The sequence below is a fragment of the Octopus sinensis genome, linkage group LG23, assembly GCF_006345805.1.
Source record: "Octopus sinensis linkage group LG23, ASM634580v1, whole genome shotgun sequence".
Taxonomy (NCBI): Eukaryota; Metazoa; Mollusca; class Cephalopoda; order Octopoda; family Octopodidae; genus Octopus; species Octopus sinensis.
Window position 1 is genome coordinate 30,813,843 of NC_043019.1, and position 18,713 is coordinate 30,832,555.

General features: G+C 36.9%; 1 protein-coding gene across 1 annotated transcript in view; it reads right to left on the bottom strand.

Moving 5' to 3' along the window:
• LOC115223464 overlaps positions 1–18,713 on the bottom strand; it is a 332,103-nt gene that overhangs the window by 213,018 nt on the left and 100,372 nt on the right. Inside the window, exon 5 of the mRNA XM_029794052.2 lies at positions 11,710–11,881. Within this exon, the coding sequence (XP_029649912.1) occupies positions 11,710–11,881 (172 nt within the window). The remainder of the gene's footprint in view (positions 1–11,709; positions 11,882–18,713) is intronic.

Consider the following 18,713-nt stretch of genomic DNA (forward strand, 5'->3'; position numbering starts at 1 on the left):
TGTGGATCCAGGACCAATGCTTTAAATATGGCACCAGCACCAGTGCTTTTTAAGACCTAGCACCAGTGTTTTTTACATGGCACCAGGACCAGTGCTTTTTACAGGATACCAGGAGAGACAGGAGAAAGTAAAAGGAAAAGAAAAAGAACAGCATGAAGAAGAATGAAGGAAACGAAGATAAATTGCAGGAGGGAGGGAGGAGAATTTATCAAGTATAGAAACTAAGGAAATATATATTTTTTATTTTATCATCAGACACAAAAAGGTGACAAGCTATAATAACATTTATGAGATTACAACAATTCATAGGAAATAACATTCAAAATGTTGCAGCTGTACTAACATATGAACTGAGATCTATATAATATGTTTAGTTCCTCTTTCCTTCATTTGATTATGAGAGACACAAATAAAATAATAAAAAAAGGAGAAAAATAAATCAATAGCAGTATTTGTTTCTTTATTATTAAGTTAGCAGACATTGGAGCATTTCACAATTTTTTTTTCAGAGATCTGTCAAACCATTCAATCCATGCTAGTAGAGAAACAGGTGTTAAGAAATGATCATGATCTACAACATCATCATCATGATAATTGCCTTAATGCCCCTTTCTTCATGCTTGCATGAGTTACAGGGCTTTTATTGAAGCAGTTACTCTACAGTTGGATGCCCTTCCTGTTACCAATCCTTGTTTCGAAGCAAAGTAATATTTCTTTATGACCAGGAATGTTTTTGCAGAATATTGGAAAGGAGTGTCATTGCTTGTATAACAATAACACATGCATATGCGCACACACACACATGCAAATATATAAAGGTATAAATATATACATATACACTTCTTGTAAACAAACAAACAAACAACATATCTATGTGTATGTGTGGGGTGGGGTGGGGTATGTGTGTATGTATGTCTGTTTTATTGTGTTAACCATCCTCGTTCTGAAAATATAAGATTTATATTGATGATGCTTAAAAGCATCATCAATATAAATCTTAGTTAAATCATATATCCATACATATATATGTGTGTGTGTGTATAAACACATACAGTCATATATACGTAAATATATACATGTGTGTATATATATATATATATATTATATATATATACACAAACAGATACACACATATATATGTATATGTATGTATATATATATACACACAGATACACACATACATATATATGTATATGTGGAAGCACTCCGTCGGTTACGACGACGAGGGTTCCGGTTGATCCGAATCAACGGAACAGCCCGCTCGTGAAATTAACGTGTAAGTGGCTGAGCACTCCACAGACACGTGTACCCTTAACGTAGTTCTCGGGGATATTCAGCGTGACACAGAGAGTGACAAGGTCGGCCCTTTGAAATACAGGTACAACAGAAACAGGAAGTAAGAGTGAGAGAAAGTTGTGGTGAAGAGTACAGCAGGGATCACCACCATCCCCTGCCGGAGCTTCGTGGAGCTTTAGGTGTTTTCGCTCAATAAACACTCACAACGCCCGGTCTGGGAATCGAAACCGCGATCCTATAACCGCGAGTCCGCTGCCCTAACCACTGGGCCATTGCGCCTCCACATGTATATGTATATATATATATATATAAAATAAACCTTTACATATATAAATAACGTGAAATACACGAAGGGATGAACATAAGAGACAGATGGGTCATTCAAATCCTTCATTCTTCAGTCAGAAACCGATTCGTCATCACAAATTTCGGCTGTTTAATTCTGAGATCTGCTCTGAATCGGCCAGCCCCAGAAGGAGAGAATGCAACGCAACAGAGATGAACACGAAACGAAAAAAACTTTTTTGAAGACAGTAACGGTTAAAAACAAGGATGACACAGGCGCCCTACGGCTTATATATATATATATATATACACACAGATACACACATGCATATATATGTATATGTATATGTATGTGTGTATATATATATATATATATATAAAATATTATTAGAGACAAAACCACTATTTTGCAAAACAAACAAGGAAAGACTTAATCAATACATAAAATTTTAATAAATAGTCAAAAAAACCGCCACTACAATTGTTACTTGTCTTGATCGACAATCTTCAGGTGGACTTCCAATTTACAAGTCAGTTTCAAATTATGAAGTCTATATATATATATATATATATATATATACATACATAAATACATATATATGTATATGTATATGTATGTGTATATATATATATATATATATATATATATATATATACACATACATAAATACATATATATGTATTTATAAATACATACACACACACTGAAGCATGCACACACACATGACAGGCTTCTTTCAGTTTCTGTCGATCAAATCCACTCACAAGGCTTTAGCTGGCCTGGTGTTATAGTAGAAGATACCTGCCCAAGATGCCATGCTTTTGGACTGACCTCAGGGCCATAAAGTTTGAAAGCAAACTCCTAAACACATGGCATTGCTTGAGACTAAATAAATAAGTATATATATAGGAGTGGCTGTGTGGTAAGTAGCTTGCTTACGAACCACATGATTCCAGGTTCAGTCCCGTGGCATCTTGGGCAAGTGTCTTCTACTATAGCCTCGGGCCGACCAAAGCCTTGTGAGTGGATTTGGTAGACGGAAACTGAAAGAAGCCCATCGTATATATGTATATATATGTATGCATGTGTATATGTTTGTGTGTCTGTGTTTGTCCCCCCAACATCGCTTGACAACCGATGCTGGTGTCTTTATTTCCCAGTAACTTAACAGTTCGGCAATAGAGACCGATAGAATAAGTACTAGGCTTACAAAGAATAAGTTCTGGGGTCAATTTGCTCGACTAAAGGCAGTGCTCCAGCGTGGCCACAGTCACATAACTGAAACACATATTGTGTGTGGGTATAAATATATGTGTGTGTGTGTGTGTATATATATGTCTATATTTAAGAAAATAAGAAAATAGAGTTAATTAATTATTATTTATTAATTACAAACTTGGGCATCATCTCTGACTTCTGTTTCAATTCAAAAACTTTAGAAATTAAATAGTATATTTAATAACATAATAAAGTTGAATCACGTCGAAGGTAGAAAGATATACCATTACATTTTCATATTATTTTGTTTTGAGTGTATGGAGCAAATCCGCTAACTGATAATTGTTTAATAGAAAGAACATTGTATTAACTTTACCAAGGTGGTGGTTGGTGAAGGTAGTATATTTAGAGAATTTATTATAAAAATGAAAATAAAAATAAGGAATGAGATATCGTAATAAAACATATATATCTAAAGTATATTTAAATATCAAATAAAAGTAATTGTGATTATAAAAATATAAGTAATAATATTTTATGAGAAGTTATTGATATCATAAAGTAAGCAGTGTGTTAATTTATTTCATAATAAACAATTAGGAATTATATTTCATATAAACAATTAGGAAGAGAAACATTAAGGTGAATATATTTGAAATATTGTTATATTTCGGAATGGTCATATTGCCAGTTTAGTTTGAAATAGTTTATAATCTTTTAAGGAATTAAGGTGTTTAAATATGGGAATAAAATAGATACAAAACGAGTAATATAATAGGTTAAAATATATATTTTTATACACATACATAATTCATTCCATATGTATGTCTTTTTGACTTTTGTTATTTTGTTATTTGTTATTCTTAATTTTTGATTTACCTATATATATATAGGTACACATACGGACACATTCAAAATGTGACCGCGTTTGTACCGTTGTCAATTTTTTCCTCTGTCTTCCCTTCCTTGGACCTTTACTTTTTCTATGTTTCTGACGAAGAGCTCCGCTCGAAATGTTAAGTCCTCCTTCTTTCTTTCCTTTCTTGAACGTCCAATAACACTATACTTGTTCCACGTCCTCACCTTGTGTTTTCCCTTTGTGTTTTCATGTTTGGATTAACTATATATATATATATATATATATATATATATCTGTGTGTGTGTGTGTGTGTGAGTGTGTATGTGTGTGTGACCGTGTGTGTATCATTGGCAATTTTCTTTCTCTGTCTTCCCTACCTTGGACCTTTACTTTTTCTGTGTTTCTGACGAAGAGCTCCGCTCGAAACATTAAATCCTCCTTCTTTCTTTCCTTTCTTGAGCGTCCAATAACATTATACTTGTATATATAGAAAAATATACTGGGTGGGAAAATTATAGAAATTTTTCTACCAGTGGCCTAGCATATATATATAAAATAGTCAATAGACAATATATTTTTTATATAAAATTAGTGTGCGTTTAAACACAAAAGTTACTCTTAACCATGGTTTGGATTTTGACTGTTCCTTCTTGCATGTGAGGTGTCCTGTTAGGGTCACCTCTTTTGTGCTTAAATGCACACTAATTCTATATATATATATAAGAGACCAAAGTGTATGTATGACTCTTATTCTTTCATTCTTTCAATCAGCTCCATTCAATTCCACTCTTCTTTCTTTCGTCCCCCTCTCTCACATTTCCTGGCTTTCACTTCACTCTCACCTTCCCTCCTCTTTCACTTCATTCTGTCCCTTTTCTTTTTTCTCATCCCTCCCTAATTCTTCTATCCCTCTGCCTCTACCCCTCTCCTCTCTCTCCACATGACTGGTGTTCAGCCAAGCCTGACCTTTCTTTCTTGGTTCGGCTACCATCCATGCAACATCTATATTCCTCCCCATGCATGTCATCTCTTATGTCCCTGCCATAAGGCTTCCCTTCCACACATGCCAGCTTAATTTAATTCGTCCTTAGTTGAAAGACATCTGTTGTTAATGTCCTGTTTTTTGCATTTGTATTTGTGTACCATTTCTGGGGGGTTTTTTTTCTGTCCTTGTTTTCATATACATTCACTGCTTTCTTCCAAGGAATCTAGTGCTCTTAGCTTAGTTTTTTCTTGGAGCTAGCCAGATTGGAGCAATTTTGAGTATAACCAGCTGAAATCGCAACTTGTCTGAGGAAAGCAAATTCTGAATGACCCATCCTTGTTTTTACTTGTCCCTTTTTTGTATCATCTGTCTGGATGCTTTGTTGTCCCTTTTTCATGTTATCTAACTGTCTGGATCTATATTTATATAATATATATATATTATATATATATATATATCTATATTATATATATATATATATATATATATATATATATATATATATATATTATATATATATATATATTTATATATATATATATATGCTGAAAGCCCCTTCAGTCATGACTGATCATGGGATTGCACCTAGAAAGTTACCCTCTCAGGCACAAGTCCAGGCAAGGTTGTTTATGGAAGACCAACAGCCACCCATGCATACCAGCCACCCCACTCCATGCTATGCCACTAATGTTATTCAAGGAAAAAGCAAAGGCCAATACAACTTGGCACCAGTGACATCGCAACTCATTTCTACAGCTGAGTGAACTGGAGCAACGTGAAATAAAGTGTCTTGCTCAAGAACACAACACGCAGCCCGGTCCAGGATTCGAACTCACAACCTCATGATCATAAGCTCAATGCTCTGACCACTGAGTCATGCACCCTATATATATACATATATATAAATACCAACCACATGGTCCCGGGTTCAGTCCCACTGCATGGCACCTTAGGCAAGTGTCTTCTACTATAGCCTCGGGCCGACCAAAGCCTTGTGAGTGGATTGGTAGACGGAAACTGAAAGAAGATCGTCATATATATGTATATATATATATATGTGTGTGTGTGTTTGTGTGTCTGTGTTTGTCCCCCTAGCATTGCATGACAACCGATGCTGGTGTGTTTATGTCCCCGTTACTTAGCGGTTCGGCAAAAGAGACCGATAGAATAAGTACTTGGCTTACAAAAGAATAAGTCCCGGGGTCGAATTACTCGACTAAAGGCGGTGCCCCAGCATGGCCACAGTCAAATGACTGAAACAAGTAAAAGAGCAAAAGAGTATATATATATGTATGTATGTATGCATATATATATATATATATATGTATATATATATATATATATATATAAATGTATGTATATATATAATACTTTTAATGATATGTTAGTATTTATGTAATTATGTGTATGATATTATTGAATGTTATTATTGTTTGTTATTGACAAAAGAGGAAGCAAAAATAAAAACAAAAGTAAAAACAAAAAACAACAATTTACGTTCTTCAATAACAGTTTCCATCATCTCTTTTTTAAAGATCTGATCTGAAAGTTAATACAATGTGAATTAACGACTTATTTATTGTAGCTTCTTTCTTTTTTTTTTTTTCAATTTTTTTCCTTTTCTGTTTAATCTATTAGAAACATTTACAGATGTTCAGTTGAATGAAAAAAAAAAAACCCAAAAAAATTTACGCAAATATATTTGTCATAGATTGTGAGATCATCTCCATCACCAATAACCTCTTCCTCCTCCTCTTCCACCTCCACCTCCTCCCCATCAACATCATCACCACCACCACCACCACCACCACCACCACCTCCACCACCACCACCATCATCATCATCATCATCACCACCACCACCACCACCACCAGCATCATCATCATCATCACCATCATCATCAACACCACCACCACCACCACCACCACCATCATCATCATCACCATCATCATCACCACCACCACCACCACCACCATCATCATCATCATCCTGCGGCAAAAAAGGCAAAATAATGTCGACCTAGTTAAAAGAACAGAGCTTGCAAAAATGTTGACAAGACACGTTTTTGGCTTTGAATTAGGAACGAAGTTTTATTTGCTTATTATTTCATTTGTGGCATTATGCTTTGTGAAAACGTTGAACTGTTTTGTTATAGATTTCTACTGTCGGAGACAATCATTGACTCGTTTGGATTTTCCAATGGTGAGAATGAATGACACAAAAGTGGTTTTTGCAACTTCTGCAGAATATATATACCGCATTGGAATTTTTGCTCAATGCATCAATTTATTGGTCTACTCAATGATGCGTATATCTTTCATTACATATATCCATATCAGCATCGTCATTTTCATCCATATTTAATTCTGACATTGGACACACACACACACACACACACACACAACACACACACCACATACACACACACATGTATACTGTAATAATAAGGAACAGACAAATAGTAAATGGTACTTCTAAGTCTTCTATATACACATTTGGAATATTGAAGTATTGAGTATGGAACTGGTTACTTATCTCAGTTTATCTGGTTATGTGTTGTGCCTTGCAGCACACTTTTATCTCTCTCTCTCTCTCTCTCCATCCCTCTCTTTCTCTCTTTCTCTCTCTCTCCCACCTCTCTTTCTCTCTCTCTCTCTGTATATTATATATATATATATATTTACATATATACATACATATATATATGTATATTATATATATATATATATATATACATACATATAATACATACATATATATACATACATATATATACATACATATATATAATATATATATGTATATATATACATACATATATATACAATATATATATATGTATGTATATATATATATATAATATATATATAATATATATATACATATATATACATACATATATATACATACATATATATACATACATATATATATATGTATATATATACATACATATATATACATATATATATATACATATATATATATATTATATATATTATGTATGTATATTTTATATATATATTATATATACAATACACACACACACACACACACACACAACACACACACACACACACACACACACATGAATATATATATACGAGAGGGTGCTGAAAAGTTCCTGGTTTCAGGTAAAAGAAAATACAGAAGAATCAATTAATTATGAGTTTATTTAACATATTCCCCTCTCGCAGATTCACACACTCACTGTAGCAGTCTTTCAGTCTTTCAGCCTTTCTTATTTCTTTATTAACAACAAGGGGCTAAACATAGAAGGGACAAACAAGGACAGACAAAGGGATTAAGTCGATTACATTGACACCAGTGCGTAACTGGTACTTAATTTATTGACCCCGAAGGGATGAAAGGCAAAGTCGACCTCGGTGGAATTTGAACTCAGAACTTAACAGCAGACGAAATACCTATTCCTTTACTACCCACAAGGGTAGTTAACAACAACAACAACAACAACAACAACATCGAAAAATATCTTAGGAATGAGAACCCAGGTTCAAAATTTCTCCAAGACACCGGATGAAGGCTGGAAGGTATATCAGCCGAAACGTTGTTAACAACAAACAAAATGAGGACAAATATCCGTCAAATGTAAATAATGTAAATAATGTAAATAATGTAAATAATGTAAATAATGCAAAAAGGATAATGTTTGAGGGGGGGGAATAAATCAAAGAATTTCATGAATGTTTTGGATGGTGTTCTAGTAACAGTAGTATTATTAGGGTATGTGCTGCATCCACCATTTGTTGGTGATCCCCTATTTCTCCTGGTGGATGATGCCTTTGCATCACTCAGGCAACAACCCTTTACCACATGGGTGTGTTTGGGTAGCTGCTGCTGGTGAGGGTTTTATGAAGCAGGTGTGCAAATCCTACCTCAACCTCTAATAGTCCCCTTTGACAACATGCAAATGAAATGTCGAGTCTGTTCTTTGACATGTCAGAGCCTACACAGTACTGGAGCAACTTGAAATGAAGTGTTTTGCTCAAGAACACAACACACACCCAGGTCCAGGTTCGATCCCACAATCTAATGCTCGTGAAGGCAATACCCAAACCACTAGGCCACATGGTAGTGGGGAGACATCTGTTTGTCAGTCAATTTGAGAATAACTAACCGAACAGACTTGTCTCACGTCTGAGTATGGTGATTTTAGCTGACCACTCGTTTTAGTTCTCATTTCTTCTGACATAAGTATGCTTAAAATGGAAGAAACTCGCTGTAGTCGTTGTTCTGGAAAACTTTTAAATCAATTTATGCAAAGATAATGAATGGTTAATGAATTCAGATGAAATCTTGACTCATACAATAAAGTTTGTCGTGACAAAGATTGCATTTATATGTTACGAAGAAGCCAAATTAATTTCTCATGTCAACACTAACTCACAACTGAAAGCTGCTGCTGTTGGCTGCCGTCGTACTTTCTGACTGACACTCTACTTAATTGAAGCATTTTAAAAGCATGCCGTGAAATTATCTCGAGATCAGATCTTGTTGTTCAACAATAAAACACTGTAATGTTGGTGAGTTTTTGATTCTGGTCCACCAGACAGACAACAACACAATGTGTGTGTGTGTGTGTGTGCATGCATTTCATTTCTACAGCTGTATTGTTTTTTTTTAATTTTGGATTAATTAGATGGAGTTTCCTAGTCTATATTCCACAGATGGATGTCCCCTTGATGCCATTCCTTACTTGCTTTTCAAATACCTATTTCTTTACTACCCACAAGCGGCTAAACACAGAGGGGACAAACAAGGACAAACAAACGGATTAAGCTGAGTATATCGACCCCAATGCATAACTGGTACTTAATTTATCGATCCCGAAAGGATGAAAGGCAAAGTTGACCTCGGCGGAATTTGAACTCACAACGTAACGGCAGACGAAATACGGCTACGCATTTCGCCTGGCGTGCTAATGTTTCTGCCAGCTCGCCACCTTGCTTTTCAAAAATAGTTTATTCCACTGATTCCTATGCATTGGACTTGCAAGCTGCATAACTTTTAATGAGAGCAGGACATAAACAAACAACACTGTTGATCAAGCATTGTCGATGCAATGACACCTAGAAACGAACACAATTGCAAACAATACAATAACACATGGGTGCAACGGGCAGCTTGGTTGATAATGATTCGCCAGTGGTGGATGGATGCACTCAGCGGGTCAGGTGTCTTTGTGCATGAAAGTTGGGAACACCTGCGGTCTCAGTCACTGGGGTCACATGAAGCCGTAGCCTGTGCCGCGGGTACTTCTGATGTAGTGGCTCCTCTCCACACTAATATATCGGGAAGTCTCTGTGCCCTGAGCTCACGTTCACACTGGCTGAGTGGTAAATAGCTTGCTCACAAACCACATGGTTCTGGGTTCAGTCCCACTGCATGGCACCATGGGCAAGTGTCTTCTACTATAGCCTCGGGCTGACCAAAGCCTTGTCAGTGGATTTGGTAGATGGAAACTGAAAGAAGCCTGTTGCATATATGTGTGAGTATATATGTTTGTGTGTCTATGTTTGTCCCCCCAACATCACTTGACAACCGATGTTGGTGTGTTGACATCCCCGCAACTTAGTGGTTTGGCAAAAGAGACCAATAGAATAAGTACTAGGCTTACAAAGAATAAGTCCTGGGGTGGATTTGCTCGACTAAAGGCAGTGCTCCAGCATGGCCACAGTCAAATGACTGAAACAAGTAAAAGAGTAAAAGAAAGTATAAGAGTATACACATGTGCTTGTGTTTTTACACACACACACACACACAGACATGCACATATATACCTTATTCATGGGATAACCAGACTCGTGGGATTTTACATGCACACAGTATCAAGCAGTGAGACTGAATGCTCAACACTGCATTGGTGGATAAATAATATTCTTCATTTGTGAGATAACCAGGCTACCATTGGTTTTATGTTGAGAGAGATAACACTTAGCAATTATTCAAGTCCATCACATGGGATGTTGGTGCTTGTCTCCATCTTGAATAAAACCAATGTCCTATGTGGCAGACTTCAATAATTGTTGAGAGATATCTCTCACAGCATGAGACCAATGATAGTCTTGTTACCTCACAAATAAAGAATATTATTTATCCACCAATGCATCGTTGAGCACTCATTCTCGCTGTTTGATACTAATGTGTGTGTGTGTGGGCACAAACATAGCTGCGTAGATAAGAAGTCTAAAATTTTGTCTTGGCACATGTAAAAAGCACCCAGTACACTCCATAAAGTGGTTGGCATTAGGAAGGGCATCAAGCCATAGAAACCATGCCACAACAGAAAGCTGGAGTTTGGACAGCTCCTTGCTAGCTGTTTCCTTTTAAACCATCCAACCCATGCCAGTATGAAAAGCGGACATTAAATGATAATGCTGATGATGCCAATGGATCTCATAGCTAGGGGTTCAGTTCTGCTGTGTGAATGCTGTTGGCTAGCATTTATTCTGTTATAGCCATGGATCAATCAATACCTTGTGAGTGACTGTTAGTAAATGGAAACTAAAGAAATATGTCTGTCTGTCTGTATGTATGTATGTATGTATGTATGTATGTATGTATGTATGTATCTATCTATCTATCTATCTATCTATCTATCTATCTACCTATCTATCTTTTACCCTCATGTGAGGCCAGATCAGACAGACTTGCTATATATATATACATTACTATACCCTTAATGTAGTTAGCATGACACAAAATGTGACAAGGATGATTCTTTTGAAATACTGGCACTACTCATTTTTGCCAGCTGAGTGGACTGGAGCAAAATGAAATAAAGTGTCTTGCTCAAGGACGCAATGCGATGCTAGGAATTGAACTCACAATCATGAATCACAAACCCTAACCACTAAGCCACATGCCTTCATGTTTACATTTGTCTACACTATAATTCTACATCAAATTGTATGCCAGAAGATAAATATGATACTGGAATCTATATGATCAAGTAAGACCCTTCAAGGTGGTGCTCCAGCATGGCCCCAATCCAGTGACTGAAACAAATAAAAAAATAAAGAATAAAATAAAATAAAAACTTACTGTTACGATTGAGTACAGATTTGGTGAGCTCAGCGTTGGGTAGACGCTCTGCATATATGTTGCATGTACACCTTCCTGGGCCAACATTTTCAGTGTTTTTGTGACATTTCTATCAAGGTAATTTGCTCTGAAATGTCCTATGGCTATTAGCAACAACGGATGTCTGTCAGAACTAAAAAATAAAATGATGTAAATTGATAACTGGAAGATAAAGAACTAAAAGATTTTGTTACAGTGGATCTTGAAGCATATAAAGCTATAATTAACAACATGTAAATACTAGGTTGAAAAGTTCTCGTGGAGAGAAAAAATCAAAAGCTATCCATATAACAAGACCCTGCATCTCCTACAGACACAACAACCTTTGACATTTTCTGTCCAAAAATGTTTTCCAACCCAATTTTTACATGCTGTTATTTATAGCTCTATGTGTTTCAAGATCCATTGTTCCAAAAAAAAACAAACATTATTTTATATTCTCTTTTAAGTTAATAAATACTTTTGATGTTGACATCATTATTTCAATTTTAGGTAGAGTACAATGATCTTTTGTAAGAAGAATACCTTAACTTCCATCTACCATAAAAATGTACCTCCATCCCACTCCTCAGGTTTTGTAGATTTGTGATTTGCATGACTTCCTCACTAATGCCAGTTGTGAGAAGAAAACACCCAGTATAAGCTGTAAAGTGGTTGGCACCAAGAAGGACATCCAGCTGTAAAAACCCTGTAAAAGCAGACACTGCAGGTCGACGCAGTCCTTGGGCCCAATGAATCCTGTTAAGCTGTCCAACCCATGCCAGCATGGAACATGGACATTAAACGATGATGATGATGGTGTTGTGTAATGGTTCTACCAGTTTTCATGCGAGTTGGATGGTCATATCAAAATAAGTCAATACAATGTAAAGCTTGTTTGATGATGGAAAAAGTGGCCACTGATGTTCTGTACAGGACTTGTTTGGTTTTTCATAAGTTTCGACTGTAGGTCTGTATCAATTATGAAAATTGCGTTTCATAGCATATTAAGTATCTAATTGTCTGAGATGAGTTCTTGTTAATACAATTAGACTGTTTTGAACTTCTAACCTCATCTACAGAGAACAAATAACTTTTAATATTTACATATAGGCATAGGAGTGGCTGTGTGGTACATAGCTTGTTTACCAACCACATGGTTCTGGTTCCAGTTCCACTATGTGGCACCTTGGACAAATGTCTTCTACTATAGCCTCGGGCCAACCAAAGCCTTGTGAGTGGATTTGGTAGATGGAAACTGAAAGAAGCCTGTCGTATATATGTATATATATTTATATATATATATTGATAAAAATGGTAAGACAGCAAAAGAATGAAAGAGACCTCAATAAATTCCTCTATTTAGATATATGTATGTATATATATATGTATGTGTGTGTGTGTATATGTTTGTGTATCTGTGTTTGTCTCCCCAACATCACTTGACAACCGATGCTGGTGTGTTTATGTCCCTGTAACTTAAGCAAATGAAGAGAAGACAGATAGGTCATGAACTAGCATAACTGAATGGTTAAGAGGCTTGCTTCTCAACTATGTGGTCTTGGGTTCAGTCCCATCGTATGGCTCTTTGAGCAAGTGCCTTCTACTATTTCTTCAAATCTAACTAAGTCTTGTGAGTGGATTTGATAGATAGAAACTGAAAGAAGTTTGTCATGTGTATGTGTGTGTGTGTATATATATATATATAAAGGAATACAAAAAATGGGACAAGAATGCAAAACATCTAGACAGTTAGATGATACAAAAGCGGGACAAGAAAAAAACAAGGTTGAGTCATTCAGAGTTTTCTTTCCTCAGTCGAGTTCCAGATTATCTTTGCAATTTCAGCTGGTTATACTCGAGATTGCTCTAATCTGGCCAGCCCCAAGGAAAAACTAAGGTAAGAGTGCTAGATTCCTTGGAAGAAATCAGAGAATGTATACGCACACAAGGATGGGAAAAAAACGCAAATAACAGGACATTAACAACAGGTGTCTTTCGCCTAAGGACAAATTAAATTGAGCTGGCGTAATATATATATATATATATATATATATATATAGTTCAAATTTACAGAAAATAAAAGATGGAGAGAGGTGAGGGTACAGCAAGCAAGTGTATTATTTTAACGCTCAGGAAGAATGGCAAAGTCTTTGACGTTTCAAGCCTATGCTCTTTGACAGAAAGGATTGAGAGGAAAAAAATGGAATGAGAACAAAATCATGGAGAGGAAAAAGTATATACATGTTTGTGTGTGTGTGTGTGTATGTGTGTGTGTATGTATCTTTATGTATCTTTGTGTTTGTCCCTAATCACCACTTGACAACAGGCGTTTGTCTGTTTGCATCCCAGTAACTTAACAGTTCAGCAAAAAAGACCGATAAAATAAATACCAGTTTTAGAAAAATTAATACTGGGCTCAATCTGTTTGCCTAAACCCTTGAAGGAGTTGCCCCAGCATGGTCACAGACTAACGTCTGAAACGAGTGAAAATACACAGGAAAGCCAGAACGGCTCAGTCTGTCCTGGCCTGTGGCTAAATAACAAAGAACAGACACTTATAAATTTTTTGAGAATTGATATCTCATATAAAATACTCCTAGCTCGTTCCTGTCACCCCTACCACCCACCACCACCAGCACCAGCACCACCGGCACCAGCACCAGCACCACCACCAGCACCACCACCAAATCAAGAGAGAATGTCAAAACAAATTTTCTCTGCGTCATTGAATAAAAGTTATGATTTATTTGGAATTATGAAACCCAATAAGAAAAGTTCTTCCATTATACAAAATTCTTTGGTTTTCTGTGTCTGTGTGTGTGTGTATGTGTGTGATTAATTTCATTGGAACATATTTATTCTTAGTGATATTGTCTGCAGAGTGTATGTAAGTCTTGTAAAACGTGCTTGTTTTCTGGAGACATTCTTGTAGTCTTAATGCTATTACTGAATAGGATATATTCACGAACAAATGAATGGAACTCAATAAATGTTTTTTTTTTATCTTTAAACTATTCTTGTTTGTATACTCTTTTACGCTTTTACTCTTTTACTTGTTTCAGTCATTTGACTGCGGCCATGCTGGAGCACCGCCTTTAATCGAGCAACTCGACCCCGGGACTTATTCTTTTGTAAGCCCAGTACTTATTTTATCTGTCTCTTTTGCCGAACCGCTAAGTAACGGGGACATAAACACACCAGCATCGGTTGTCAAGCAATGCTAGGGGGACAAATACAGACCCACAAACACACACATGCATATATATATATATATACATATATACAACGGGCTTCTTTCAGTTACCGTCTACCAAATCCACTCACAAGGCTTTGGTCGGCCCGAGGCTATAGTAGAAGACACTTGCCCAAGGTGCCACGCAGTGGGACTGAACCCGGAACCATGTGGTTGGTAAACAAGCTACTTACCACACAGCCACTCCTAATTTTGTTATATATACATATATATATATAAATATATATATATATATATATATGTATGTATTTACTCATTTACACATTTACTTGTTTCAGTCATTTGACTGTGGCACCGCCTTTAGTTGAGGAAATCGACCTCAGGACTTATTTTTTGTAAGCCTAGTACTTATTCTATCAGTCTCTTTTGCCGAACCGCTAAGTTACGAGGATGTAAACACACCAGCATCGGTTGTCAAGCAATGGGGGGGGGAGACAAACACAACACATAAACACATACATATATACGATGGGCTTCTTTCAGTTTCCGTCTACCAAATCCACTCACGAGGCTTTGGTCGGCCCGAGGCTATAGTAGAAGACACTTGCCCAAGGTGCCATGCAGTGGGACTGAACCCTGAACCATGTGATTTGTAAGTAAGCTACTTACCACACAGCCACTCCTACGCCTATGTATATAAAATTAGCATACATTTAAACACAAGAGAGGTGACCCTTAACAGGCAGCCTTACATTCTCGAAGTAGAAGTCAAAACGACCAAAACCACATTTAAGAGCAATTTCGAAGGGAATGAAAAATAAAAAAAGTTTTACCTTGTATCTTTATAGCCATACCTAGGTTTCAAACTCTATTTTAGCAAATAAAATAATTTGCTAGGCGAAGTTCTCATCATTGGCTACGCCAAAACATTAACATATAATTTAGAGACAGAATATCATGTCTCATCATTATATATTATAATTTTTCAAATTCACTGCAAGTGCAGTTTCAATTGGCAGGAAACCAACAAATTAATATCTATGCAATCCAGTAAGAAATAGCAGCCAAATATACACAAAATTATACTTTAGTGGACTCCACTAAAATCATCCCGAATATTACGTGGTAATGTGTTAAATCAATTGAAAATGGATGAAGGTGTTGTTGACCTAGTTGTAGATGTGGTAGAGATGTTTGTAGAGAGCAGAGGCATTGGAGGAACTTGTAAAGAACGGAGGAATTTGTAGAGAGTGGAGGCACTTGTAGAGAATGGAGGCATTTGTAGAGAGTGGAGGCACTTGTAGTGAATGGAGGCATTTGTAGTGAGTGGAAGCATTTGAAGAAAGCCGAAGCATTTGTAGAGAGTGGAGGCATTTGTAGTGAGTGGAAGCATTTGAAGAAAGCTGAAGCATTTGTAGAGAGTGGAGGCATTTGTAGAGAATAGAGGCATTTGTAGTGAGTGGAAGCATTTGAAGAAAGCTGAAGTATTTGTAGAGAGTAGATGCATTTGTAGAGAGTGGAGGCATTTGTAGTGAGTGGAAGCATTTGAAGAAAGCTGAAGCATTTGTAGAGAGTGGAGGCATTTGTAGAGAATGGAGGCATTTGTAGTGAGTGGAAGCATTTGAAGAAAGCTGAAGTATTTGTAGAGAGTAGATGCATTTGTAGAGAGTGGAGGAACTTGTAGTAAAGAGCAAGGAAATTTGTAGAGATAAAAGCATTTGTAGCCAGGTTAGCAGCTCCCTTGTTTTTATTTACACTGCAGAAGGCTACAAACCTGTAACAGACTTTAGATTCTTAATGGTAAGCAAATGTAATGACATTCTGTACACTCTCACTTGCAAGGCATTTTGTCTTGTACTAACATTTCTCTTATATCTCTAATCTGATTACATGAATAATAATTTATTTAACTATTGACTAAGTTAATTCTCAAAGATCTGAAATATCACTGGCAGAATTAGTCTCCACAAGTACATCATTAGTAATTATGTTATAAAACCCCAGAGTGACAGGACACAAAGTTTACAATGGAGCATAATTAAAACTTATTGAGGTGTAGATTTGGTAGTGTGGTTAAGAAGCTTGCTTGTCAAAACCATGTGGTCTCAGGTTCAGTCCCACTGCACAGCATCTTGGGTAAGTGTCTTCTACAATAGCTCCAGGTTTACCAAAGCTTTGAAGCCTGTTATGGAACTTAGTGGTTTGGCAAAAGAGACCAACAAAATAAATACCATCATCATCATCATCATCATCATCATTGTTTAACATCCGCTTTCCATGCTAGCATGGGTTGGATGATTTGACTGAGGACTGGCGAACCAGATGGCTGCACCAGGCTCCAATCTTGATTTGGCAGAGTTTCTACAGCTGGATGCCCTTCCTAACGCCAACCACTCCAAGAGTGTAGTGGGTGCTTTTACATGCCACTGTCATGAGGGCCAGTCAGGCGGTACTGGCAATGGCCAAGCTCAAATGGTGTTTTTTATGTGCCACCTGCACAGGAGCCAGTCCAGCGGCACTGGCAACGACCTTACTCGAATGGTTTTTCACGTGTACCATGTTTAAAACAATAAATAAGTACTTGGGTTGATTCATTCGATTAAAAGTTATTCAAGGTGGTGCCCCAGCATGGCCACAGTCTAATGACTGAAACAAGTAAAAGATAACTATCCAGAGGGAAATGTATTTATTAACAACTGTATAAACTCACAGGTTTTTGACCTGTAACTAGTTTGATACGTGCCTACGCACAAAACTCTTGGACCTTGAGCCACTCGGCTACTATAGTGTCTACTCTTCACTACCAGTGAACTAAGGTAACAGCCTTTATTTTTTGAGCACCAACCAGTGTATTTGAGCGGTTCCAAGCAGTGCTGTTTTCTGCAAGTGCTCCACCCTTATTGTAGCCCCTATTTGTACCATGTACTTCTCGAGATTATTATTGAGTGAGAGAGCAGTGCATGCCATCAAAGTGACACTGGGGTAAAATATATGAAGCCCAGTATACTCATCATGACTACCTGTCTGATAAGGGTACACTAGGCACATGCATCACAACCATGTGTGCACAACATGGTGATCTCATATCAAGATAAACAGCACATGACCTTGCAAGTGGGGCTCAGTTAGAATTTTCTTCTGGTCGAGTAACCCATCCCGCTCAAAAGATCCCTGAATAAGGATGTTGAATGAAACACTTATGTTTCCAGAGGTGAATTATTCGAACCCCAAAGAATCCCTCTCAATACATGGCTATGATGCTCAAGGGAATCGTGCCAGTGACCAAGTTAGTGAATGGAGTAAAGCTTTTCAATATATCATCATCACCATCATCATCATCATCATCATTTAATGTCCGTTTTCCATGCTGGCATTGATTGGACAGTTTACCAAAATTGGTAATCCAGGGAGCTGCACCATGTTCAAATTGTCTGTTTCGGCATGGCTTCTACAGCTGGATGCCTTCTTAATGCCAACCTCTTTACAGAATGAACTGGGTGCTTTCTATGTGGCATCAACATGGTTGTTTTTGTGTGTGGCACCAGCATAGGTGGTTTTTATGTGGCACCAGCACAGGTGGTTTTATGTGGCACCAGTATAGGTCGTTTTTATGTGGCACCAGCATAGATGGTTTTTATGTGGTACTAGTACAGGTGCTTTTTACAGGACACCAGCAGCAGCAGGTTGCCAAGTAGCTTGCAAGACAGAGACCTTTCAGCTGAGAGAGGGAGTGGAATTGAAAAAAGTAGTTGTGTACCTGGTGAGAGGTAGAAGTATGATAGAGGGACAG